The sequence below is a fragment of the Vulpes lagopus genome, chromosome 5 (assembly GCF_018345385.1).
Source record: "Vulpes lagopus strain Blue_001 chromosome 5, ASM1834538v1, whole genome shotgun sequence".
Taxonomy (NCBI): Eukaryota; Metazoa; Chordata; class Mammalia; order Carnivora; family Canidae; genus Vulpes; species Vulpes lagopus.
Genome location: NC_054828.1, coordinates 95,975,937 through 96,001,768, shown reverse-complemented (window position 1 = coordinate 96,001,768; position 25,832 = coordinate 95,975,937). Strand labels below are relative to the sequence as shown.

Sequence of the window (25,832 nt, the reverse complement as noted above, 5' to 3'; positions counted from 1 at the left end):
ATTGCCGATTACATTTCTCCATGTTTCAGATTTGCTTGTAGGACTGTAAGTTTTATTTACTTTTTCATTATTGTCTTTATTAACACAAGGTATACTATATTAGTGCATTTTCCCTATAAAAGACATCCTACATCAAGCCCAAGTCTGCTCCCAGTCCACTAACACAGTCCATAAAAATATTAAACTCAAATATTGGCCACACATCCTGTTCAGAGAGAAAGTGCTCCTGTGTCCCCTATAAGAGATTTCTCAGCTGCATTTTTTTCTCATTGGCATTTTTTTTTAAAGTAGGTTCCACACCCAACATGGCTCAAATTCACAACTCTGAGATCAAGACTGGAGATGAAATCAAGAGTCAGACACTTAACTAACTGAGCCAACTAGGCGCCCCATCCTATCATAATTTTTAAGAGATGAACATTTCTACTAGAGGATGACTGATTTCACAACTGTTTCTGCATTACTTTTTGAGTTTTCTTTTGCATTTTTCTGCAGAGGTGGACTCTTGGAGAACATCATACTTTAGCTAGTCTAACACTGTTCATTTACTCAGTTTGCTTTTTTTTTTCCTCTTACGATTTAGAGATGGTGCTTCACTAAGTTGGTTGTTTCTTCAGACATCTCTAAAGAAGGGCTGCTGCCCAAATAGAGCAAGTTGGCTTGCTTTCCTCTCTCCATCTCCTCCTCTGTGCAGTTAGAGCTGCCCAGACAGAGGCAGCAGGACCATGTTAGAGCAGGACCATTGCTTAGGCTTTGCCTTAATAATGAACTGGTGATTACCTATAATTCCTCCCTGAATTTCTCTGTAATCTGGAGATACTGGGTCAGTTGAGATATACAGATGACCCTTGAATAATGTGGGGTGCTGACCGCTCTGCACAGTTAAAATCCATAAATAATTTCTGATTCCCCCAAAATGTAACTATTAATAGCCTATTGTTAAGTACTAAGTCTACTATTAACCTTACCAATAACATAAAGTGTCAATTAACAGATATTTTGTAGGTTATATATATCATATACCATATTCTTACAATAAAGTAAGCTATGGAGAAGAAAATGTTCTTTTTTTTTAAAAAAAGGCTTAAAACGTATTTTAATAAGTTGATGCTGCATTACTGCTCCATTTCTCAGAAAAACTCCAAAGGTATCAGGGACAAATCAAACATGATAACCAATAAAAAAAAAAATGCACAGCATAACTACCTAAGATAGGCAAGGCTAAGAGCTACTGTCTGACCTTCAGCATACAGCAACCCTGTTCCCAAGATTGTACTAGGCCTATCAAAAGCTGTGAACAGCATCATAGACATAAAAGGGCCATTCCTGGGTTGTCCTTACCCAGAAAAAAGATGGAGGCAACTTAACACAAGATTTTTTATGTTTTTTTTTTCTTTTTAAAAATATTTTACTTATTTATTCATGAGAGACACAGAGAGAGAGGCAGAGAGACACAGGCAGAGGGAGAAGCAGGCTCCATGCAGGGAGCCCAACGTGGGACTCGATCCTGGGTCTCCAGGATCAGGCCCTGGGGCGAAGGCAGCGCCAAACCACTGAGCCAATAGGGCTACCCAACACAAGACTTTTAAAAGATACACTAAAATGAAAATCTCTAAGAGAAAGGTCTTCCTTAGGACACGAAGGGGTAATATATGGGATACAACAGAATCATATGTATGTTGTCTGCGACCTCTGTGGACATTTGCCTGAATTCCTACCTGTGAGTGAATGGAATGGGGCTAAGGTCATTGAGGGATGTTTGTTTTTGTGGTGTATGTGGCAGTGTCTATGGGGTTGGAGGATGTAAGAATGAGAAAGCAAAAAGAACAGGATGGACAAGAATGGAATGATCAAAATTAATGGGGGCTCTAACTGGATCCATTTTGCCATGGTTCTACACCCCCCCCCCGAAGACCCTCAACAATCATATGAGACTTCAGGAATGCACCACACAGAATCAATTAGTTAAACGATATACCACACAGAACTGATTTGTCAGTTCTGATTTGTCAGTTTTATCGCCCCTCCCTTGCCGTTCAGCCTCCAGTAAACTCCCTCAGAGTAGTACAGGCAAGGAAGACCTAACTATTGGGAGGAGTCCCAACACTTTTCCAGGGAAGAATTCTGACTAGTCCAAAAAGGGTCCTGCTTTTAAGGGTTTTTGAGAAACTAGACATTGAAATTTTTATTAGTATTGGCAACGTTTGTTTGGAGTAAATTCAGCTTCCAGGAGCTGAATGGTTGAATGCAGGATGGGTTCCACCAATTGCCCCAATTCCTTCCATTGTAGCAGCCTGGCCAAAGCGTTCAGTTCTTGGTGGGGTCAATCCCAAGGTTCCATCTGGCATCATAGTGGCAGGTCCTGGAGGAGCTGGGGTACCAGCTGGCACTGGAGCAGGGGGCATGGCACCTCTATTGTTTGTGCCCATAGCACCTCCCATAGCCATCTGGCCCATTCGTATCTCCTATTCTCTCGCATCAGGGAATGTTCCCTTGTTCCCTTGAATCCTTCCTGCTGTCGCGCATCATTTCTTCCTGTTGCCGCCGCATCTCTTCCTCTCGGCACCTGCGCTCCTCCTCTTGCCTAAGCTCCAGTTGCTTTCATTTTTGCACTTCTTGGTTTTGCAGCTCTTCCATCCTCCTAAGTTCTTCTTGACACCTCATCAAATCCTGTCTCATTAGCATGACCTGGTGCTTGTGGCGAGCAGCTTCCATCTCCATCTCCAGCTTCTCACGAGCTTCCTTGATGTTGCCGTCCACTTGGTCCTGCTGCCGCTTCTCCATCCCAATCAGTGCCTTCCAGCGCATGGCATCCTCATACTCCAAGGAGCCAGGCTGTGCAAATCTGAGTGGCTGCTCTCGCTCCTTGTGAAATTGCTGATTCTTTATAACCAGTTTCTCTGGAAGTCCCTCTTCATCATCCAACTGGTCCATGGGCTCCACAGTCACAGGCTGAGGAAATGTGGTTAGCAGGAAGGAGGAGCCTTCACTGCATCTGTCCAGAGCTTTCTGAGCAGCTGGCTTCCCTGAGAATTCAACACTGCCTTTTCCTGAGGGCCTTCCTCGATCATCCACGATGTCTACAGCCCTCTCCACCTGGCCAAACGCAGAAAAGGCTTCCTCCAGCAGTTCATTGGAAACATACTGAGGAAGATTTCGGACTGTAAGGGATGCACTATGGCAGGCAAAGTGCACATGCAGCTGCTTTCCACAAAGTGGCATGTTGTCCAATTCTACTTTGGCAATCTCCGCTAAGGTTCGTGTTTCCAAGCAGATAAAGCCAAAGCCCTTATCCTTATGAATGAAGACTTCGCCTGCTTTCCCATATTTCTCAAATAGTTTCCTCATCTCCTCTTCAGTGATATCAGGAGGAAAATTGCCCACAAAGAGCCACCTATGTTGGGTGAAGGTCTTCTCTCCTGGTTTCCTAAAATTCTTCAGGTCAATAGTCAAGCCTTCATTTTGGCTGCTGGCTTTTTGCCCATTTGCAGGTATTGGTGGTGGTGGTGGCTGCTGCTGGTGCTGCTGGTGGTGCTGCTGGTGGTGATGCTGATGATGCTTCCTTGGAGTATGGTTTTGCTTCTCCAAGTTAAAGGTTTTATTGCTCTGCATTTTTGCACTCCGCTACCGACTGTTCTCTCCTCAGAGTAATGGTGACGCTACACGGCCTCTACCGTCCTGAGAAAAAGCGAGAAGAAAATGTTCTTATAGAAATCATAAGAAAGAGTAAATGTATTTCCTGGAGAAAATCCTCATGCATGGTGGGCCTGCACAGTCAAACCCATGTTATTCAAGGGTCAGCCACACTCTCAATATATCTGCTTGGTAAGAGAGAACCACTGGATTGGATGTTATTTTTTTTTTAGCAACGACATTTTCTCTAAGTAGTCGTTTTTCCAATTCAATTAATAATTATATTTGAATTCTGTAACACTATTGCATCTAGTTCCTAGGATCTCAGGGCTTCAAACATAAACCATGGCAAAGCCCTGCATTATTTAGACTTCAATTGTTTCTTCTTAGGCATTTTTTAAATTAAAGATTTTATTTATTTATTTATTTATTTATTTATTTATTTATTTATTTGAGAGAGAGAGAGAGAGTGTACATGTATGAGGGGGGCGGTGGGGGGGGCGGGAGCAAGGACAGAGGGAAAGGGAGAGAGAATCTCAAGCAGATTCTGTGCTGAGCCCTGAGCACTGAGCCGGACACATGGCTCCATCTCACCACCCTGAGATCATGACCTGGGCTGAAATCAAGAGTCAGATGCTTAACAAACTGAGCCTGAGCCACCCAAGTGCCCCTCTCTCATGCATTTTAAAATGTATTATCTAGGATTAATCTTATTTATGCAGTGGAATATGTTACAAAGTAGTGAGTTAACTGAGCACAGCCGATTTATTTTATTGAATTTAGAAATCTGTTTTAAATGCAAACCTGGAACGTCTGAGCAGAAAATAGTTTCAATTTTCCCCATTTATATAAAATCTTTATAGTACAAAGACACAGGATTTCTAGGGGAGGATCAAGAGTGTGGAGATGGTTGAGACTATGCCAAAACTCCACACACCTGAACATGCCTATTTCTTACAGAGAGCCTGTGATCTGCCACAGGAGAGGCCATCATCCAATAAGCCATGATGCATATTTTGTGGGTAAAAATGGCTGAATAAAAAAGCAAACTGCAACCTTCAGTGCCATCATCAATTATAGACTCCTTCAAGGATAAGCTTGAGATTAGGAATAAATACACCTTACCTTTCACAGAAGTAGATTTTTAGGCAGCTAAATGAACACACTTGTGGAGGTACAGCATTGTCAGACCCTCTCACCAATTAATAACAAAGCACGCCAGCAAGCATTTACTCAGCAAGCGGTCCGTGTGTGAGGCCCCATGGTGGAGCAGGGGACACAGCAGCCAGGACCTGTGCCCTGTCCATGTGACAGTCATGGAGAGAAGGGGTCCCACCAGGTGATCACCCGAGCCTGCTGCCTGGGCACTGCACAAGAACTGCATGAGCCACATAACACAAGGCCCCAGGCACTGGGCTTTTCTGCACCCTGTGGACAGAGGAAAGGTGACCAGTAGGGTGTTGTCTTACTTCATTTCCTTCTCTCTGAAGCAAGATTGACTCTAATCCTTTACATGCTACTTACAGAACCAGTTTTGTTTCTGAGAAGTTTGAAACCTTTTTAGGTTTAAATCTCAGAGCATCCCTGCTGGCAGCTATGATGTCTTAGAGCTTACAGAGAAGTCAGCTGTACAGGAGATTAATTTGAGTGCCTAGCCCACAACCCCAAATTGAGAGGGGAATATTCCTGAAATTTAGAAATTTTAAATGATGCTTGTGTAACATGATAATCTCTATCCTGGCTCTTGGGGCTTCTGAGGGAGTAAGTCGACCAATAAAGCATGGCCAGGTGCTGTTCGAGAAGTCAGCTTCTGTTCTCCCTATTTCTATATGGCCTTTCTCTGAGGGCCCAAAGGTGCTGATGAATAATCATACCAAGCCCAGAGGGGTTCTAACTTCCCAGAAGCCTGAGGCCCATATTTACATAAGCAGCCTCAACTGCGGACCTGGCCACTCTGAGAGGCTAGGCACACATCATTTTGAAAATCCAATTCTTCCCCTTGCCTGGTTGGGATGGAGGCTGGCAGGAGCTTCCCTGTTCGCAGAGATAAAGGAGACTGCATCCCACTTGTAGCTGTGAGCGAGGGGGCCCCTTTTATTCCTAAAATTCGAAGAACAAGGCTTGGGAGGCTGCAGGAAGAGCAGTGTGAATGGGAAGGGAGGGGCGGGAAGGTGGCTTTGAGGAAGCAGAAGTCAGCTGTTTTAAAGTATGGATTACACACACACTCCAGGTGTTTGGAAACAAGCTTCCCAAAGCACTCAGTAGTCTGCATTCCTTCCCACAGCTCTCTAAGAAAAGTGTCTCTTCTGGCTTAGGAAGAGTCATAAAAAAATTGCCACTCCAACCCCCTCATCTTAATCCCTCGCCATTTGGGGAACAATAGAGAAGGCGCACCTGACAAAGGTGTTGGGCTCGGGCCAGGTCCTTCTGTGCTTTGTAAGGAGCATAGTGGAGACTTCAGCTCCTCTTCCTTCAAGTCTAGAGGCACGGGTCCAGCCAAGCCTCGGATGCATAGTGCTGCCAATGGAAAGAGAGCTCTCATGGAGCAATCTTCTGAGGCTGATGCCTCTAGCCCTGGCGTTCCTGCTCTGCCCTCATCGCTTCTTTAAACTTGAAATTACTTCTCTTTTTCAGATCTAACTCGTTTGTCACACGACTCTTGAAAATCAAGTGACACTGAGATGCATTTTCACATGCTTGGGAGGAGGGACACTGCCTATTTTGAAGCAGCTGCAATTCAAACGCTGTCAGACACTTTAAACTGCACAAAGAAGATGAAAGTGTCCTCGGATGAATCAGGCTGATGTTACCCTCATGTTCCATCGTATAAGTGACTCAATGTCAAATGCTTTTCTTTCTTTTCTTCTCTTTCTTTTCTTTCCTTTCCTTTCCTTTTCTTTTCTTTCCTTTTTTCTTTCTTTCTCTTTCTTCTTTCTTTCGTTCTTTCTTTCTTTCTTTCTTTCTTTCTTTCAGATTTTATTTATTTGACAAGGGGAGTGGCAGGAGGCAGAGGGAGAAGCAGGCTCCCCATTGAGCAAGGAGCCCGATGTAGGGCTAGATATCAGGACCCTGGGATCATGACCAAAGGCAGACGCTTAACCAACTGAGCTACCCAGATGCCTCTCAGCTGCCTTTTTTGTATGCTTTCCAAGTGTTTTTTTTTCTCTTATCTTGCTTATAGTTGACTTACCATTCCTACAAAAGAGGTAGAAACTTTGAGCACCTAGATTACACAAAAGGGAGGTAGATGAATCCAGTATAGAAAATGTAGCCCACACCTGTCCAAAATGAAATATGAGTTCTGCAGTTTAATTTAATGATCAATATGCAATCTGCGTTACTGATTAGGACACTTGTCAAGTGTCAATCTTCATGTCCAAAAGTGTACCGACAATAGGAAAGGATGAAATGCTCATTACTTTTGTTTCACCACTGCTCCTGATACAGATTTTCCTTAAGTGTCAGTATCACTTTTAGATCAAAATGCCAATTGTCTAAGTAAGTGTCTGACAGGGGATTTAGCTTCATTCCTGAACAATGAATAAAGTTGAGAACATGCAATTTTATTTGACAGAAAGGGTAGAAAAATCCCAACACATAACATTTCATTAATTCAACCACCAGCTCTTGAGTATGGGTGCCTCTTCTAAAGGGTCAGCAGCCAAAACCCTGGCACCAGAGTTGAGCAAGTATTTCTGGCCCACACCTGTCTGCCCTGCAGGGGCTTTCACCTTCCCAGCTCTCTCGAGAGATAGCTTCTGACATCGTCAGGCCTGTCCTGGCTCCACCTGCCCCTTCCCCAGGCTTAGCTCCCCCACTCTGACGTGCTTAGGTGCCTAGTGCTAGGCTCTGTCCTGGGAAGTAAGCCCCTGCCCTCTGGACAGCCACTGTCCAGTGCCACCAGGGGTGATGTCAACCATTCACACCACCACATCCTAGTTACCAGCTGTGAAAGCACTATGAACAAAAAGTAATTTGAGACATTTATAAAGAAACCCTCATCTATATGGTGAGGGAGAGAAGGGATGGGGCTGTGAGCTGGCATCTGAAGAACAGGTAGCAATTAACTGGCTGAAAGAAACTGCAAAGTGGTCCAGACCCAGGAAGGAGAATTTGCCAAGACCCTCAGGAGGCAAGGAGTATTATTTCTCTTTTCTTTTCTTAACTCTAAGTTACTTGTTATAATTATCCCCCACAAAAAGAGCTTGGAATAAAATGGAAAAAAAAATTGCATTTACAAAAACTGAAATTCTTTGCTGGGCAAAAGTTATCCAGGAGTAAGTTCAGGGGAGGAGGAATTTCAAAAAGGAGGCCATAGGGTTTGTGGAGGTGTGCCTCTGACAGCCACCTGTACCCTGGCACTCTCTCCTTTAGTACAAAGGCCATGCTCCTGCCCATCATACCCCTTGTTTTGGCAGGGCACAGGCCACCCAGCTTGAGACTCCATTTTCCAGCTTCCTTGGAAGCCAGATGTGTCCACCTGACTACGTTCCAATGGGATTTAAGTGGAAATGAATGTCACTGCCTTTAAGGGAAATCATTTGGTTTCTGGTTCCTTTCCACCCCTTCCCATATTCTATTCTAACTGCCAAAGCCAGTCACCAGGGAGCCTGGGCTGCAGAGCCACATCCCACATCAGGACTGTTCTCCAGGGTTAGAAGGCAAATGTGATCTTGTACTGGGAGCTCTCTCTAAGTTAGCCTGTCCCCTTATGAACACGGGAGTGGTTCTCTTACCCAATTATTTTATCTTTATAATGCCAACCAAAACAAAAGTCAAAATCAAAGTCATACTTGAAAAGATAAATCTGATCAAATAAAAATGTTGGCAAAAAGAAAAAAAAAATGTTGGTTGGCAAACATCACCAACCAAATTAAACACTGGATGACAAAATCGGAAAACAACGTTTGTAATTTGTCTAGGAGAGGGTTAATGCAAAGATTCTAATAGATGGGTACCAAAAGTCAAATAGTCCCACAAATTGTGCAAAGAACATTGTCCACAAAAAAAGAACACACATATGAAAAGACAGACAAAAATTATTCCTAATTAAAGAAATAGATGTGAAAACAATAAAGGAGATACTTTTCACCTATGACATTAGTAAACTTTGGTTATATTGAATTTTTTTAAGATTTTATTTATTTATTCATGAAAAACAGAGAGAGAGAGAGAGAGAGGCAGAGACACAGGCAGAGGGAGAAGCAGGCTGCATGCAGGGAGCCTGATGCAGGACTCAGTCCCGGGTCTCCAGGATCAGGCCCTGAGCTAAAGGCAGGCACTAAAAGGCCAAGCCACCCAGGCATGTCTATATTGAATCTTGAATAAGGGTGTGAGGAAAGAGTCTCTCACACTGCTGATGGGCCTGTTAATTAGCATGAGGCTCCTTCTGACCCAGAGTTTCAGAACTAATCACTGAATCCCCCACCCCCCCATGATGCTTTACATACTCACCATTTCTGATCTAGGATAACTTCAGTTGTGGGAATAATTAGCCTGCTGATCCTGGACATATACAACATTTGTACAAGCCACTGCCTTGTCACTACAGACTGGCTTTCTTTGAGGTTTTCATGTTTATTTTAATTTTAGTTACCAACTAACTTATCTTGGCTAGTAGGAGATAAGATGCAAACTTTGAAATTACTGCCTTCTTAAAAAAACATTTTATTTACTTATTTGACTGAGAAAGAATGAGAGAGAGAGAGAGCACAAGCTAGGGGAGGGGCAAAGGGAGAGGAAGAGGCAGGTTCCCGCTGAGCAGGGAGCCTAGTGCAGGACTCTATCCTAGGACCCCAGGATCATGACCTGAGCCAAAGACAGACACTTAACCAACAACCACCAAGTGCTCGAAATTATTGCCTTTAAGCAACAACAACAACAACAACAACAACGTTTACATGAGTACTTAGAATTATTCCATATAAACCATCCATTCCCCTTGCCTCTTAACAGAGACTACATAATTTAATCTTTTGTTGAAGACTCAAGGTCATTGTTTTTTTTAATTATTTTATTTTTAAGATTTTATTTATTTATTTGAGAGAAAGGGTGCACACACAAGTGGCGGGGAGGGGCAGAAGCAGGTGTAGCAGACTCCCCAATGAGCAGGGAATCAGGGTCATTGTTATTGAATATCAATGACTCATCTCAGAACTCAACATCAAATTGTTTTATATATTTTTAAAAGATTTTATTTATGTATGAGAGACACGAGACACACACACAGAGAGAGAGAGAAAGAGAAAAGAGAAAGAGGCAAAGACACAGGCAGAGGGAGAAGCAGGCTGCATGCAGGGAGCCTGATGTGGAACTCGATCCCGGGACTCCAGGATCACATCCCGGGCCAAAGGCAGGCACTAAACCACTGAGCCAGCTGGGCTGCCCGAAAATTACTATATTTTAAAAGACAAGATTGTTACAATTCACACAGAAGCTACTTCCAGCCTAACTACTTCCTTTTTTTAACTTTTCCATACCTTGAGGACAGAAACTCTCTTTTCTTGTTTTCTCTTTTGCTTGGTCCAAGTTCTGGCACATCACTGGTGCTTCATTAATCTTTTGCCAAATTAAAAAGTTTCATATGTTACATACTGAAATGTCTAATGTCTCATTTGCCACTATTTTGCCAAATGCTCTCACAAAATAAGATTGGTCCAAACAGGGGATCCCTGGGTGACTCAGTGGTTTACCACCTGCTTTTGGCCCGGAGTATGATCCTGGGGTCCCGAGATCGAGTACCGCACTGAGTCCCACATGGAGCCTGCATCTCCCTCTGCCTCTCTCATAAATGGATAGATAAAATCTTAAAAAAAAAAAAAAAAAAGATTGGTCCAAACAATGCTCTACAGGGGGAAATCTCATATTTTAATTGTTTTTTTTTTGTTTTTGTTTTTGTTTTTTTTTTAAGCAGGAAAGTGTCCATTTATCTTTACCTGGTGTTTCTGATTCATATGTCATCCATGATCAAAGGCAGTACATTTCATTCCTGGATTTATCCATTCAGAAAATAAAAGATAGGCATTCATAAAATAAAAACTATCATTTATGGAATGTTTAGTGCTTTACACACATTGTCACATTTAATCCTTCAAACAATTTATGTACTGCTGTCTATATTTCATACAGGAGAAAAATTAAGATTCAAAGATTCAAGTAGCTTTTAGCTGGTGGTACTATATTCCATAAGCTTAATACACAACAGAGCTGAGACTGGAGCCCAGATCTCTCTGACCACAGAAACCAGAGTACTGAAACATTTTGCTCCATTGCCAAAAATGCTTCTGAGGCCCTCTGTCAGAGGTTCGTTAGAGACTGCTTTAGAAGAGCAGATCTAACTAGTACCCCACAAAGATGTGTGTTTTCTGAATTCAAGTTCACTCCATTTTCATCTCCCAACCCTCCATTCAGGATAAGATTTCCTTTCCCCCTCAAACCACCTGGGTTTTTTTTCCCCCCAAAATATATATTAACGTGTTCATATGAAGTGCCCCTTAATTCTTCCATAGCTTGTATACTCTTTGCTCCTTAGCCTGGCTCTCAACGGTCTCCCACTGCCTCTCCACTTCTGAGGGATGCTATAGGCACACACCTACCTGCCAGTTCTGGCATTCTGTGTCCTCTCCAGAGGAGACAAGGGCAGGAGTCCTGTTATCAGAGTAAGACTTTCATTCTGATACCACTCACTGATCTCTCTGACTTGTGAATCAGTGCTTTATTATTTATAGGTACCTGCAAAGCAGCATTTTCCCTCATTTTTAAAGTTTTGAATGGTTATTCTTCCAAACACAAATGTCAAGATTATTGGGAATGGAGATTAAAAAGTATATGGCCTGCAGTTACGCCCACCCTAGGGATTCAGACTCCATGAGGGCAGAGCCAAGGAATCTGCATTTTAATAAACTCTCTGGGTGACTCTGACATAGGACTTAGAAGCACTGGTTGGAAAATTAGGTCAGTCCAGGCTCTCCAATCTCAGCCCTGACTGGGTGGGGTCAACACAAGAAGATCTAGAACCAGGGAGCAGCCATAGGGTCAAGGTTATCATAACAGTGTCATCATCATCATCGTATCATCCCCACCATCATCGCCATATTCATCATCAAAAACCATCTATAGGGATGCCTGGGTGGCTCAGCAGTTGAGCATCTGCCTTCAGTGCAGGGTGTGATACCGAAGTTCCAAGATCGAGTCCCACATCGGGCTCTCTGTGAGGAGCCTGCTTCTCCCTCTGCCTATGTCTCTGCCTTCTCTCTGTGTCTCTCATGAATAAATAAAGTCTTAAAAAAAAAAAAAAACCATCTATAGAGTGCTTATAATATGAAAGGCAATTACCAATTTCAAAAAGTAGAAACAAAGCAAAGGGCCTGAGGACAGAAAGTCTGGGAAATAGAATTAGAAGAATAAATCTGAGTTCAATTGGAGGTTGGAAAGAAAAGGTACCATAAGTTAGTAAAATATATCTGATGCCTATACAAAGATTTTATGTATAATGGAGTCTAGCAAACTGATAAAGCCACTAATACTGTAAAATCAGCTTATCTTTGTGTGTTTGTCAGACACAGGTTGAATCAAGACCATGGTTACATCTTGACCTGTCAATTCATACATGTGAAGACGAGAACTGGTTTTTAAACTTACTGATTCAAAAAATAAATAAATAAAATAAAATAAAAATAAACTTACTGATTCATTCACGGCAAACCAAGACAGGCTTAGAAGCAATGCATTGGGCATTAGGAGGGCTCTAGGGCCATGCTGGTTCAATAGGAGAATGGACTCCTTTCATTCAAGCTGGATAGCTCCGATTATCCATTGTTGTGTGCATTGTTGTGTTCTATCCATATATAGAAGTCTTGATCACAGATGACAGGCAGGATATCCCAGGAGGCAGTTAAAATTATTATTTTTAAAGATTTTATTTATTTATTCATGAGTCACAGAGAGAGAGAGAGGCAGAGACACACAGGCAGAGGAAGAAGCAGGCTCCATGTAGGGAGCCTGATGTGGGCCTTGATCCCCAGGCTCCAGGATCACGCTCTGGGCCGAAGGCACACACTCAACCACTGAGCCACCGAGGTGTCTCTAAAATTAATTAGGTTAAACATAGGTCACTGAATTCTCAACCATTTCAACTTTGTAAAGTGTTGGGCAGTGACTACTGTTACATAATGATGCTCCACAGCTGTCTTTTTAAGATAGGAGAAGAATTAAGTACTCCTGGGAGAAAACTTCTATCTTTGTAGACATCACATGCATGCTTGGGTGAGGGGTTACAAATTAGCATATCTTGTAGATAAACGAGTTTTGCTCATTTGAAAGCCTAATTTATCCTTAAAAAACATGCTCATTTCAGTATTCCAAGGCAAGATAAGGTGACCTTGTGGGTTGTAAGCCTGTAGCCTGGGTCCTCCGGGTCCTTTGGTTTTCTGGGTCATACCGAGTGGGAACTTTCACTGTCTGAAGCCACGTGGGTGCAGGGATTCGTAGTTTACTATGTCTGGACCAGGGACAGGGCCTGTCATGCTCAATATATATTTCTTGAACTTATAAATAAATCTAGTTATAAACTCATCTGAAATACTTCCTTAAAGTATTTTGCAGGACACGAAAAAAATATATGGATAGGGTTGATAAAAAAAATTTCATAAACATTGTCCAGCAACAGCAGTCAGGGCATAAGAAATCCTTTCTCTGCTCCTTTTTGAATATTATCTTGGATAATATCTTGACAAATTTACAACGGATCCTAAGGATTACATCAGATGCCTTCCTGAATCAAACATTTTAAAATAAAAGTTAGCCAAATCTATCAAATGGAGCAATTTAATACCTTTTCCATTCCCATGTAAACACATATAAGTTGCAATTATTTATGTTGGTTAAAAAAAGGACAAGGGCAGCCCGGGTGGCTCATTGGTTTAGCGCCACCTTTCAGCCCAGGATGTGATCCTGGAGACTGGGGATTGAGTCCGCCATCAGGCTCCCTGCATAAAAATAAAATAAAAATCTTTAAATAAAAATAAAAATCTTTAAAAATAAATAATTTAAAAAATTTTAAAGTTTGAAAAACAGAATTTTTTTTCTTTTTTTAATTTTTTTTAACTTTTTTATTTATTTATTATAGTCACAGAGAGATAGAGAGAGAGGCAGAGACACAGGCAGAGGGAGAAGCAGGCTCCATGCACCGGGAGCCCGACGTGGGATTTGATCCCGGGTCTCCAGGATCGCGCCCTGGGCCAAAGGCAGGCGCCAAACCGCTGTGCCACCCAGGGATCCCCAGAATTTTTTTTCTTAATGTAAAAGTTAATCTTAATTTTAAAATAAGCATCATCAAACTGATACTTTGTTACTGAACTGATTATAAGCAGTGATATTCTTATTGAGGAATTTATTTTCAGATTTGGGTTTGTTAATGAAATTGAGTTTACTCTTACTTGTATTACATTATTTGTTTTTTTAAGTTTATTTATCTTTTTTAGTAATCTCTACACCTAACGTGGGGCTCGAAATCACTACCCCAAGATCGAGAGTCTCATGTTCTTCTGACTGAACCAGCCAGGTGCCCCTACACTGTCTGTTTTTATTTAAAATTTTCTTAAAATTTATCACCATTATTTAAGGGACCAGTTTTGTCAGTAGTATTAATGATCCATTTAAATTGTTTACCTTCCATATACAACAGAGATTCTCTCTCAATGTTTTAAAATTAGAGTATAATATCTACAGTAGTGCCATATGGTTGCCTTTTCAAACGATGGAATTTAATTAATTTTTATTTGTATTCCAGTACACTTAACATACAGTGTTATATTAGTTTCAGTTGTACAATATAGTGATTCAATTCCATACATCACCTGGTGCTCAGCAGGACAAGTGCACTCCTTAATTCCCATTGCCTATTTTACCCATCCCCCACTCAACTTCCCTAATGGAATTTAATTTTAAAAGTTAAATCAGTTAAGAGAAAATGTTAAGGAAGAGGGCACAGGCGATACAGAGAATCATGAAGAGATATCAGAATGACTGGATTTGGGGGACCACTGAAGAGAGATCAGAGCAAGCACGGAGGGGAGACAAGGGAGACAGGCTGGCTAACATGAGGTACCTCCCCTAGGATCATGTATGCCATGCTATGGAGTTTGGACTTTATCCTAAAAGCAGAGTTGAAAGCAGGGGAGTGTCACGATTGGATTTGCCATTTTAAAAATCAGTAGGAGGGTGGTGTGGAGGGAGGATTGGAAACTGATAAAAGGAGCTAAGGAGGTTAGTTAGGAGCCAACTGCAATACTCCAGGAGAGGGATAATGGGGTTTAACCCTCAGTATTGCCAGTAGGTCAGAGAGAGTAAAGAGCAACCATGGCATGACTTGGTCAATGAGGCAGAAGAACCTCTGGTTTCTGGCTTTGGTAACAGGTCAATGGGGGATAGGACTTCACAGAGAAATGGAATACAGAAGAAGAAAGAAGTAGGTTTTAGGAGGATTGGGATGACCTGCTTAGACATGTTGGATTTGAAGTGACTTATAAAAAAAAAAAACGAAGAGCAAGGATCCAGTAGGAATTGATCACTGGGCCAGGAGCTCATGTGAGAAATTAGCAAGTTACCAGCACTTACTTTTGAAAGGGATAAAAACTCACCTGTATTAGTGCTAGGGCTGCCAAAACAAAGTACTGCAGACTGAATGGCTTAAATACCAGAAATTTATTTCCTCATAGTTCTGGAGGTTAGAAGCCTAAGATGAAGGTATCAGCAGGATTGAGTTTCTTCTGAGGGCCTCTCTTCTTGACTTACAGATGGCCATTTTCTTCCAGTGTGTCTTCACATGGTCTCCCTACTGTGTATATGTCTCGGTCCTAAACTCTCATCTTCTATAAGACACCTAACATATCAGATAAAGGCCCACCTTAATTACGTCTTTAAAGGCCTATCTCCAGGGACACCAGGGTGAATCAGCAGTTGAGCATGGGCCTTTGGATCAGGGCGTGATCCCCGAGTCCCAGGATCGAGTCCCACATTAGGCTTCCTGCATGGAGCCTGCTTCTCCCTCTGCCTATGTTTGCCTCTCTCTCTCACTCTCTGTATCTCTAATGAATTAATTAATCAATCAATCAATTAATTAATTAATTAAATCTTTAAAAAAAGACTTATCTCCGAATTGTCACAATCCGAGGTACCAGAGGTTAGAACATCAGCATATTAATTTGGGGGGAACACAATTCAGCCTCTAACACCACCCTAACCTATTGAATCAAAAACGGAAACGTGTTGGCTAATGAAACCAAGGGGATAAAGGAGGATCCCAGATAGAGGGATTCAAACCTTGGACCCAGGATGTGTCTTCATTTGTGTCACTCAGCTTTACTTGGTGTCACGTGCGTTCTCAGGCAGGCTCTCCCTTACGGTACCAAAGATGGCCATTTCAGGATTACAACCTCTATACAGGAAGCAATCCATGTGAGAAAAGGAGCTTCTTTCAATAATCCCAGTAGAAGTTCTGAGAAAAGTCTTAAATGACCTATCTCAAATTATTCACCCATCTCAAACAAATCACTTGTGTAGGGGCAAGTAACGTTGGCAAGGGCCACATCTGAGTCTCCAGCCTGTTGACCCATGCCATGCAAACCTCAAGACCTGGGAGTAATGGAGGGGTGTTTCTTTATAGAGTTGCTAAACAGGCAATAACAACTATCACAAGCCATGTCCACCCCAGTGATTAAAGCCATGGATTAGATGTGACAACCCATGAAGAATGTATAGAGGAAAAGAAGAGGGCCAAGGTTAGGAACTTGAGGGAACAAAAAACAAGATTCAAAGAATGAGATGAGAAACAGATGTCTTTTTTGGTAGAAGCAGAAGAGAAAGAAAGAAAACCAGGACGGTGTGTTATGGCAGACACCAAGAGAAGAGACAGTTTTAACAAAAAAAAAAAATCATGATTTGCAACACCTTAGAGTAAAAAGGTTAATGTTCTTAACTGCCAGGAGCTCAGACACATCCTTTTTTTTTTTTTTAAAGACACAAATAGAAACATGGGAGAGAGATCACAACAGAAAAAAGAAATAGGGGATCCCTGGGTGGCTCAGCGGTTTGGCGCCTGCCTTTGGCCCACGGCGCGATCCTGGAGTCCCGGGATCGAGTCCCACGTCAGGCTCCCTGTATGGAGCCTGCTTCTCCCTCCTCCTTTGTCTCTGCCTCTCTCTCTCTCTCTCTATCATAAATAAATAAATCTTTAAAAAAAAATTAAAAAAAGAAAAAAGAAATAAAATAAAAAAGAAATAAAAAATAAAGAAATTAAATAAAAAAGAAATAAAAAAGATATTAAAGTGACCAGGTACTTAAATTCATTCGTAAGGGAAAACAAACCCAAACACTTTCAAGATATGCCTCTGTGCTGTTAAGATTGGCAAAAATAACAAGAGCTGAACAAATACAGCATTAGCAAAGGTGAAAGGAAATAGGTGAACCTGCCAGTGGTATAAACTGGAGTACCTTCTGGCAGAGCAATTTGTCAGAATCAAACATTTAAAGGTACATATTCTCTGACCCAGCAAATCCCAGGGAGGAATTTACTATCACGAGTAAATTAGGCCATATATTTTTTTTGAAGGGTAATAATCCTGAGGTGCCTGGCTGGCTCAGTCCCAGTAGAGCATATGACTCTTGATTTTGGGGTCATGAGTTCAAGCCCCACAATGGATGTGGAGCTTACTTTAAAAAAAATAAAGGAAATAATCCAGAGATCCATCAAAAATAGGTTAAATTCAAAACATTACCTAACAGGTATGGAGGGGCACCAACATATTAGAATAGTCACTGGCTATAAACCACCCACACAGCCATACTGGGGGGTCCCCACTGAATATCCAATGAAAGGGCGCCCCAGATGAACAAAATGTCATAGACATAGGGACGTATGGGTTGTTCTGGAAAGTTCTTCAAAATATATTAATGTAAATATAAGGTACAGAGCCATGGGAATAACATGGATTCCATTCTTGTGCATTTTTTTAAAAAAAATTTATTCATTCATGAGAGACAGAAAGAGAGAGAGAGAGAGAGAGAGAGAGAGAGAGGCAGAGGGAGAAGCAGGCTCCACGCAGGAAGCCCAATGTGGGACTTGATCCCAGGACTGGATCCCAGGACTCCAGGACCATGCCCTGGGCCAAAGGCAGGCAGTAAACCGCTGAGCCGTCCAGGGATCCCCCATTCTTGTACATTTTTAAATGCATATAGAGTTGTACTGGTAAATACCTCAAAACATTTTCTGGAGGACAGCGTAAGAAACTGGTGGCCACTTTTGGTGAGAGAGACCATGTAAAGAGTAAGAGTAAGAGTAAGAGTAAGAGTAAGGGTAAGAGGTCGCATCATTTAATGGGATAGAGATTATACCATCTAACGCTTTTTAACTTTTCAATTTACTCAAGCAACAAACCATAATTGAGTATGTCCTAATGTTAGGCACAGGGGAAAATATAATACAGGAGGTAGTTACAGCTGAGGGCGATTAGCAGAGGCTCTCCAGCCAGACTGCTTGGGTTTAAATCCTGGATGCACAAGTTGGAAGGCCACAGTTAAATTACTTAACCTTTCTCTCTTATTTTTGTCCATTAAGTACATAGAACTTCTGTGGTATCTTCAGAATCTTTAGGCTTGGGGCGCTTAGGTGGCTCAGTCCGTTAACTATCTGCCTTGGGCTCAGGTCATGATCTCATGGGTAGTGGGATCGAGCCTCACACCAGGTTCCTGACCAGTGGGCATCTGGTTAAGATTTTTTTTTTTTTAAATAGGGATTAAAAAATTATTTTAACTTTGACATGAAAAAAAAAAAAAAACCCAGGCCATGACCAATAATAGTTTTAAGCTTATCTAATTAAGATGTGATTGAAAAAACTTTCAAACCCCTAGAGGGGGTGTCCACCTTACAGATCCCTGCCAGATGTATGCTGTAACAGAGCAAGGAGCCACTAGATGGCTCTGTCATTTTTAAGTAGAACTTAAGTCCGCAAAGATAACGCATAGTTAAGGAACAAAGTATCACTAGTAGGAAGAAGGTTTCATCAAAGCAAAAAAGAATAATCTGCAATCATGGCCTCTTAGAATAATTTGGACCTATTGGGTTAAGAACTAGACAAACAACAACAACCCTGCAAAACCTCAAAGTATGTAAACATAAACAATTTGTTGAAAAATAAGGGAAGGTACGACAGGCGACAGGCGTAAGGACATCCAGTTACGAAAGGGGAGATGGCTTCAAATATTCTCTAATGTATTGCCATCTCCTTCCTAGCTTTTCTTTTGGACTTTCTCTTTTTTGTTTAGGTCTTTAAACTTAAGAACAAACATGAAATTGAAGGCACTATAACTTATTTAAAACTTGCTTTCACATGTCCTGGGTTATGGTTGTCAACTTTATTAACATCCCAAGAGAAGTAACAACAACTTTGTTTGAGACTGGGAACGATAGAAAAAAAAAAAAAAACCAAAACTCACAACACTGCGCTTATTTACATTAAGAAAAATTTACATCCTTAAATCAAAGTACGGTTAAGCAAACATTAATCCATTCTACAGCATTTGCCAAGGGATTGAAAGAAACAGTGCGCTAAATTTTGAGGTGAGAATAATTCTTTCCCGGTTCCAGAAAACATGAGAAAAATAGTTGCATTTTTAACTGCGGTTTGCATTTTAGGTACCACGATTTACTAGTTAAATATCTCTGGATGTCACTTTTTAAGTTATGAGATAACAGAAGATGACAGCTTTCTGCAAAGCACAAAACTAACTTTATATCATGAAAATCAATGCGGAGTGCAGGGGAGTGGATTGCTGAATTATTAAATATTCTGAACTGTCCGTCTACAATTGGCAAACAGAAAAGCGCTTTCCTCCCTCCCCTCTCCCGTAAGTGACAATCTCAGACTTGTCACCTATTAAGAACAGTATTTAGGAATAATTTTCATTGTAAAAGAAACAAATTTTCTTTTTGTTGGGAGCGAACAAATAATGATAGTGGGGCACGTGGGGTCGCCACAGTATTTTACTTGTTTCGCTTGTGTTTTTTTTTTTTGTTGTTGTTGTTGTTTTTTCCCGGCAGGAACCGCATTTCAAAATTTACAGAAGCCGAAAGCAAGCCCTACGCCGTAATTCGTTGAGACCATTTTTGTAAATGAGCGCTTCTGGCACAGTTTAAATTACAGTTGGCTTTAAAATGCTAATTCCGAACCCACTTATTTAAATGTCTCTGAAAACACACACCCTTCTGTTGTTGAAGAAAACAAATCACACCGAAGGACTGCGCAAGCCGGACTTAACGTTGAACAAATACTTCCCGAATGTGAACGAACACACAGTTATGCGTTTAGAGACTCGGTTTGAAAATTAAAAAAAAAAAAAAAAAAAAAAGAGAAAACGACTTCGGTGCCTCCCATCACAGAAGCCCCCCGCAGAAGGGGACCCTCCAAGGATGCCCGTTAGTAAGATCTACCGTATCCCCCAAGAGATGTTCGTCTCGTCTAGTGCTTTCGGCCCGAAGCCGAACAGGTGAGAGCGGCCGTGAGTCCAGTGGCTGCAACCACAGAAGGTGCAGAAGGTAGAAACCCCGGGGGGGGGGGGGGGAGGCAGGTGGTCCGAGCGGCCGCCCCAGCTCATCGCGGGGCTTCTTAGAGAACAGTCGTACTGTTCGGGTTATCTTGTCTCGGTCGCAATATTCGTGGTTTTATTTCGTTCTTGGGCTTTGAACGCTTCGGCCGGGAACGAGGTGCTTGTCGCCTGCACCCGGGAGGCGCCGGGCTCCCCGCTCCGCACCCCCGAGCTCCCCGGCTCCCGCGCCCGCCGAGGAGGGGCTCCGAGGAGGGGCTGCGGGGCGGGGCGGGGCGCGGCGGGGCGGGGCGGGGCGGGGGCGTGGAGAGCCGGGGCCCGCGGGGCCGCCGCCCAGCCCCGGCCGGCCCGGGAGGAGCCGCGCCGCCGACGGTTATAAGAAGCCGGCTCGCAGGCGTCCCGCGCGCCGCCGCCGCCTCCGCCGACCCCCGCCCGAGCACCGGTCGCCGAGGCGGGGCCGCGGGTGGGCCCCCAAAGGGATGCTCTCGCCCGAGCGGCGACACCAGCCCCGCTCGCCGCCCGCCGCCGCCGCGCCGCGCCCGCCGCCCCCGCCGCGCCCGCCGCGCCCCCCGCCCCCGCGCCCGCCGCCGGCCGCCGACATGGCCCTGTACTGCGGCGACAACTTCGGCGTGTACTCGCAGCCCGGCCTGCCCCCGCCCGCCGCCGCCGCCGCCGCCGCCGCCGCCGCCCCGGGCGCCCCCCCGGCCTCCAGGGCGCCCTACGGGCTGGCCGACTACGCCGCGCCGCCCGCCGCCGCCGCCAACCCCTACCTGTGGCTCAACGGGCCGGGCGTGGGCGTGGGCGTGGGCGTGGGCGTGGGCGGCCCGCCCGCCGCCGCCGCCGCCGCGTACCTGGGCGCCCCGCCGCCGCCGCCGCCGCCGCCGCCGCCGCCCCCCGGGGGCGCGGCCGGGCCCTTCCTGCAGCCGCCGCCCGCCGCCGGCACCTTCGGCTGCGCGCAGCGGGCCTTCGCCCAGCCCGCGCCCGCCGCGCCCGCCTCGCCCGCGGGGCCCGCCGCGCCCGGGGAGCTGGGCTGGCTGTCGATGGCCAGCCGCGAGGACCTGATGAAGATGGTGCGGCCGCCCTACTCGTACTCGGCGCTCATCGCCATGGCCATCCAGAGCGCGCCCGAGCGCAAGCTCACGCTCAGCCACATCTACCAGTTCGTGGCCGACAGCTTCCCCTTCTACCAGCGCAGCAAGGCCGGCTGGCAGAACTCCATCCGCCACAACCTGTCGCTCAACGACTGCTTCAAGAAGGTGCCCCGCGACGAGGACGACCCAGGTGAGGGCGCCGGGCAGGTGCTTCCCGGCCGGGGGCGGGGGCGAGCCCGGGGACAAAGGGACCCCCGGAGCGGGGCCGTGCTGAGGGTGGAGCTCGCCCCTTGCACCCACAGACCCCCCACCCCCCAGGCGGCGGGCGACCCGCGCGCATGGCAGGGGGTGGGTGAGGAGTAAGAAGGCGCGTGGGCTCCCAGATGACGGACGACTCTGGAGGGATTGCGGTGAGCTGAGAATCGCATCGCATTTCACCCAGAGGCGGAGAGAGGCGGAGCAGCAGCAGGCCGTGCAGGCGCCGGCCCCGGGGCGCTCCCTCCCGCAGCCGCCTCCCGCAGCCCGCCGGTGCCCCCCGTGCAACAAGTGCCCACCCTGAGAGAGCTTTGAGAGCAGGGAGTGACCCCGGCCTCGTGAGACCCCTCCAGGGGAACCCGAGAGCTTTAGCTGGGTCCCGCAAATCGTGATTTGTTGGTGCCTTTACTGTTTAGAATGTGAAAATGAACCGCCGGTTTGCGGAGTTCTGATCCAAGCCCGCAGGTGAGGAGGGCTGGGTTGCGGCGCAGTGTCGTGAGTGGTTTTCCTCCCCTGGGAAGCGCGAGGGGGCGGGGGAGGGGGAGAGGGGGCTCAAAAAGGAGACAGACAGGATTCTACTAGAGGTTTTCAAAAGGAGCTAGCGACCGGGGTGGTAGGGACAGCGGTGTGATGGGGGAAAGAGAAATGAAAGGTTTCAGTGGCACACTACAGAGATATCCAGGATTTTGTGTAAATGCTCCGAATGTTCCGCCCCTGGCCTAGGGTGGTGCTTTCCAAAAGAATTACAATGTAAATCACGTGGGAGACTAAGTTTTCTAGTAGCCACATTTAAAAAAGGTAAAAAGAAACTGATGAAATTGCTTTTGATATTTTTTTAAGTAACCCCAAATATTGTTTCAATACATAGCAAATATAAAAATCATTACTGAGATACTTTACTCTTTTTTTGGGGGGAGGAGAGGGTATTAAGGCTTCAGAATCCTACGTGTGTTTGAGTCCACATTTTGGGCTACCCACTTTTCAAGTGCCCAACAGCCATGTGTGGCAAGTGGTTACTGTGTTGGACAGGGCATACAGTTCTAGAAGATGCAGTTTCCCCATTTGACCGGTAAATCACCTGAGATTATCATGTTAATTGTCATATGTATTCTTTTGGACTTTCTAAAAAGTTGGTATCTTTAGTTAGTGTCATGTCAAAGCACTTGGTACTAAGGAGCACAATATAATTGTTCTTATAGGTGCAAGTACTATCGTTTATTTTTATTTTTTTAAAGATTTATTTATTTATTCATGAGAGACAGAGACACAGGCAGAGGGAGAAGCAGACTCCTCGCAGGGAGCCCGATGCGGGACTCGGTCCTGGATCCCAGGATCACGCGCTGAGCTAAAGGCAGACACTCAATCGCTGAGCCACCCAGGTGTCCCTAAGTGCTATCATTTAGATGGTAGTTGTAAGAATAAGATTTTTTTCTGCAACTATCTGCAAAAGATGTGTTAATGAAGATAATGGGTTTGGAGGAATGTGTGCTAGTTTGTGTAGGCAACCTAACACAGTGGTTAGGTTCGAATACTGGATCTAGAGCCAGCCTCCTTAAATCCTGGTTTGACCATTGCTAACTGGGAGTACTGCAGGTTACTAGCCAATCGGCCCCTCAGTTTTCCTGCCTGAAAAATGAAGGCACTAATAACTGCCTGTCTCCACGGAGCTGTAGGAGCAACTGAAGTCATTGTCCGTATAAAGCATTCTACATGGTATAAGGGTTTACCAGTGCTTCCACACGCCAAAGATACTATTTATTGGAAGTGAGAAAAGCTATTGAGAGAAAAATCTTCCAAGATGATAGATCTTTTTTACTTTAATTGTGCTAAATAGTGAGGGAAATTTTTTAAGCGGAAGACTGGCTGCAGACATTAAATGAGGCTCTGATTTGAAATCTGCTGGTAGAGGAAAAGCAGGCAAGAGATGCAAGGCCTCTCCTGCTCAAGGTGAGGAAGGGATGGAGACTCCAGGATCTTCCTGCCCCCTGAACAATGTTTTATCCAAGGTACTGCTAAAACAGTTGGCTCACCGGTAACTTTTGTAATTTTTGTGTGGCAAGACAAGTGATTGGGTATTTGAGGTTGCCTCTTCCAGTGGAGTGCTGGTTTTGTTTTCATTTTTTAGGGGCAAATATTGTGCCCTTTCAACAAATAATAACAGATAGTGATTTTTCACTGTTTACTGTGTGCCAGCTACTGTTGGGAGACACCATTTAACCCTCGCAATCAGTCTATGAAATGGGTATTATTCTTGAGCCTACTTCGATAAAGAAACGTAGGCTCACATTTAAGCAGCAACAGGATTTTGCAAGGGCATGCAATACAGATCCGGAGGGGGAGGGGTGTTTTGGGCCTAGAATCAGGTCTTAAGATTCAGGTAGCAGACACTGCCAGTTGTTCCAGATTTCTCCTTGAAGGTGAAGAAGAAAATCTCCCCACAAGGATAAATTTAAACAGTAGAGTGGGTGGACCATCTTTGTCCGCATTTAAATGGGAGAGTCTGTGCTCCTCCTTCCAGAACTGAAGCCCAGTACATGGGCATGCTCTAGGTCACTCTCTAACTTGTGTTTCTTTTCTCCTCTCGGTAGGGAAGGGGAATTACTGGACCCTGGATCCAAACTGTGAGAAAATGTTTGACAATGGGAACTTCCGTCGGAAGCGAAAGCGCCGCTCGGAGGCCAGCAGCGCCTCCACCTCCACGGTGGCTGCAGGGACCACCAAATCAGAAGAGGGGCTCTCCTCAGGACTGGGGTCTGGAGTGGGCGGGAAGCCCGAAGGAGACAGCCCCTCGGCTTTGCTAAGGCCGCCCCAGTCCCCAGAGCCTCCCGAGGGCACCAAAAGTACTGCCTCCTCCCCAGGAGGATCCCTGCTCTCCTCCGCCCCTTGCCTCAACACCTTCTTCAGCAGCCTGAGCACCCTGAGTGTCAGCAGCAGCGGAGGCGCCCAGCGGGCCGGCCCGGGCAGCCGCCACCTAGGGATCCAGGGTGCCCCGTTGTCCTCCAGCAGCGCCTTCCCGGCCAGCTGCATCTCCTCCGAAGCCCCGCCGGACACCTTGCAGCTCAGTAACGGTGCCAGCAGCGGCAGCGGCCAGAGGTCCTCCTACTACAGCCCCTTCCCTGCCAGCACCAGTGGGGGTCAGAGCAGCCCCTTCGGCAGCCCCTTCTACAACTTCAGCATGGTCAACAGCCTCATCTACCCCCGGGAGGGCTCTGAGGTCTAGGACAACCGGCCCTCCCCCTCCGACTTGAATATGCACACCTGAGCTCTTGTGAAATGCGGATTGCCGAGGCAGTAGGTTGGGGTAGGAAGTGTGGGATACTGCATTCCTCGGCAGTCCCCCGGGAATGGTAGCTGCTGACTCTTCCTCCAGCCCGGCAAGCTTTTCCAGGGTTCTCTGGATGAGGGCCTTCGTGGAGAGAAAACCGCCTCAACTCTGTTTGGGACAGTACCTGTGAGCCCCGCGAGGGCAGGGACCATGTCTGTTTTGTTCATCACTGTATAGCAGGGTTATGAGCACAGATGTGTCCAAGGGCCAGCTAGAACACAAAAGGATGAAGTTTACTGGGTAGGAAAAGGTAGCAGTTGGCAACTGAAGCAGGTAGGGAGTGAGTCGAGACTGACCAGCTAAAGGCTGCTGTGTGGGCAGTTATTTCCTGCCTGGCAGCATCCTGATTTTTCTAGAAGTCACATAATCTGGATTCTTCTAGGAAACCTCCATTTGCATTATTTGCCACTAATTAAAGTTTTAAAATCCTGCACTAGGACATCCCACAAATCCTCTGAGCTATATCCAGCTCACGCATCGCCTCTACCTAGGCTCTGCGTCTGGACCGTGGTAGATCCTAATAGCGACAAAACTGCCCAAGCGAGCCCTTGCTGCCGAGCACGGTTCCCGACGCTCAGAAGCATATTAGATCATTTAACCCTCACAACAACCTTGGGAGATAGGTATGATTACTACTCACTTGTGAGGGCTGTGTGACTCCAAGACGGTAACTCCCCCAAGGTGGTCACGTTGATAGTTGCAGAGCCAGGATCTGGTCCAGGCACTCTGGCTCCAGGGCTGGTGCTGGAAGGTTTGTTCTAGTTCTGAAAAACAAAGGTGCCATTATCCATTAGCATATTGGGGATAGAGTGAACTCGTATCTCATTTAACCAAAGATTCTGGTTGAAATTAGTATCACTTGAGATGTTGCCCTGAGCAGCAAAGACAGACATCACCCCTGCCTTCTGACGCTATATGCTTGAGGTTTG

The 25,832-nt window shown here is 45.1% G+C and overlaps 1 protein-coding gene and 1 pseudogene across 1 annotated transcript; one reads left to right on the top strand and one right to left on the bottom strand.

The window, feature by feature from the left end:
- Positions 1 to 2,188: 2,188 nt before the first annotated feature.
- On the bottom strand, positions 2,189 to 3,614 carry LOC121492049 (annotated as a pseudogene).
- Positions 3,615 to 20,831: 17,217 nt separating this feature from the next.
- FOXI3 (forkhead box I3) lies at positions 20,832 to 24,798 on the top strand. The gene is made up of 2 exons (XM_041754442.1): positions 20,832 to 21,513; positions 24,167 to 24,798. The coding sequence occupies exons 1-2, from the start codon at positions 20,832 to 20,834 to the stop codon at positions 24,796 to 24,798; spliced, it is 1,314 nt and encodes a 437-aa protein (XP_041610376.1).
- Positions 24,799 to 25,832: the final 1,034 nt, after the last annotated feature.

Bases quoted from the DNA above. Each gene is read 5' to 3' on its own strand.
- FOXI3 (XM_041754442.1), top strand. From the start codon at position 20,832: ATGGCCCTGTACTGCGGCGACAACTTCGGCGTGTACTCGCAGCCCGGC. The intron at 21,514-24,166 runs GTGAGGGCGCCG...TCCTCTCGGTAG, and splicing joins CCGCGACGAGGACGACCCAG to GGAAGGGGAATTACTGGACC.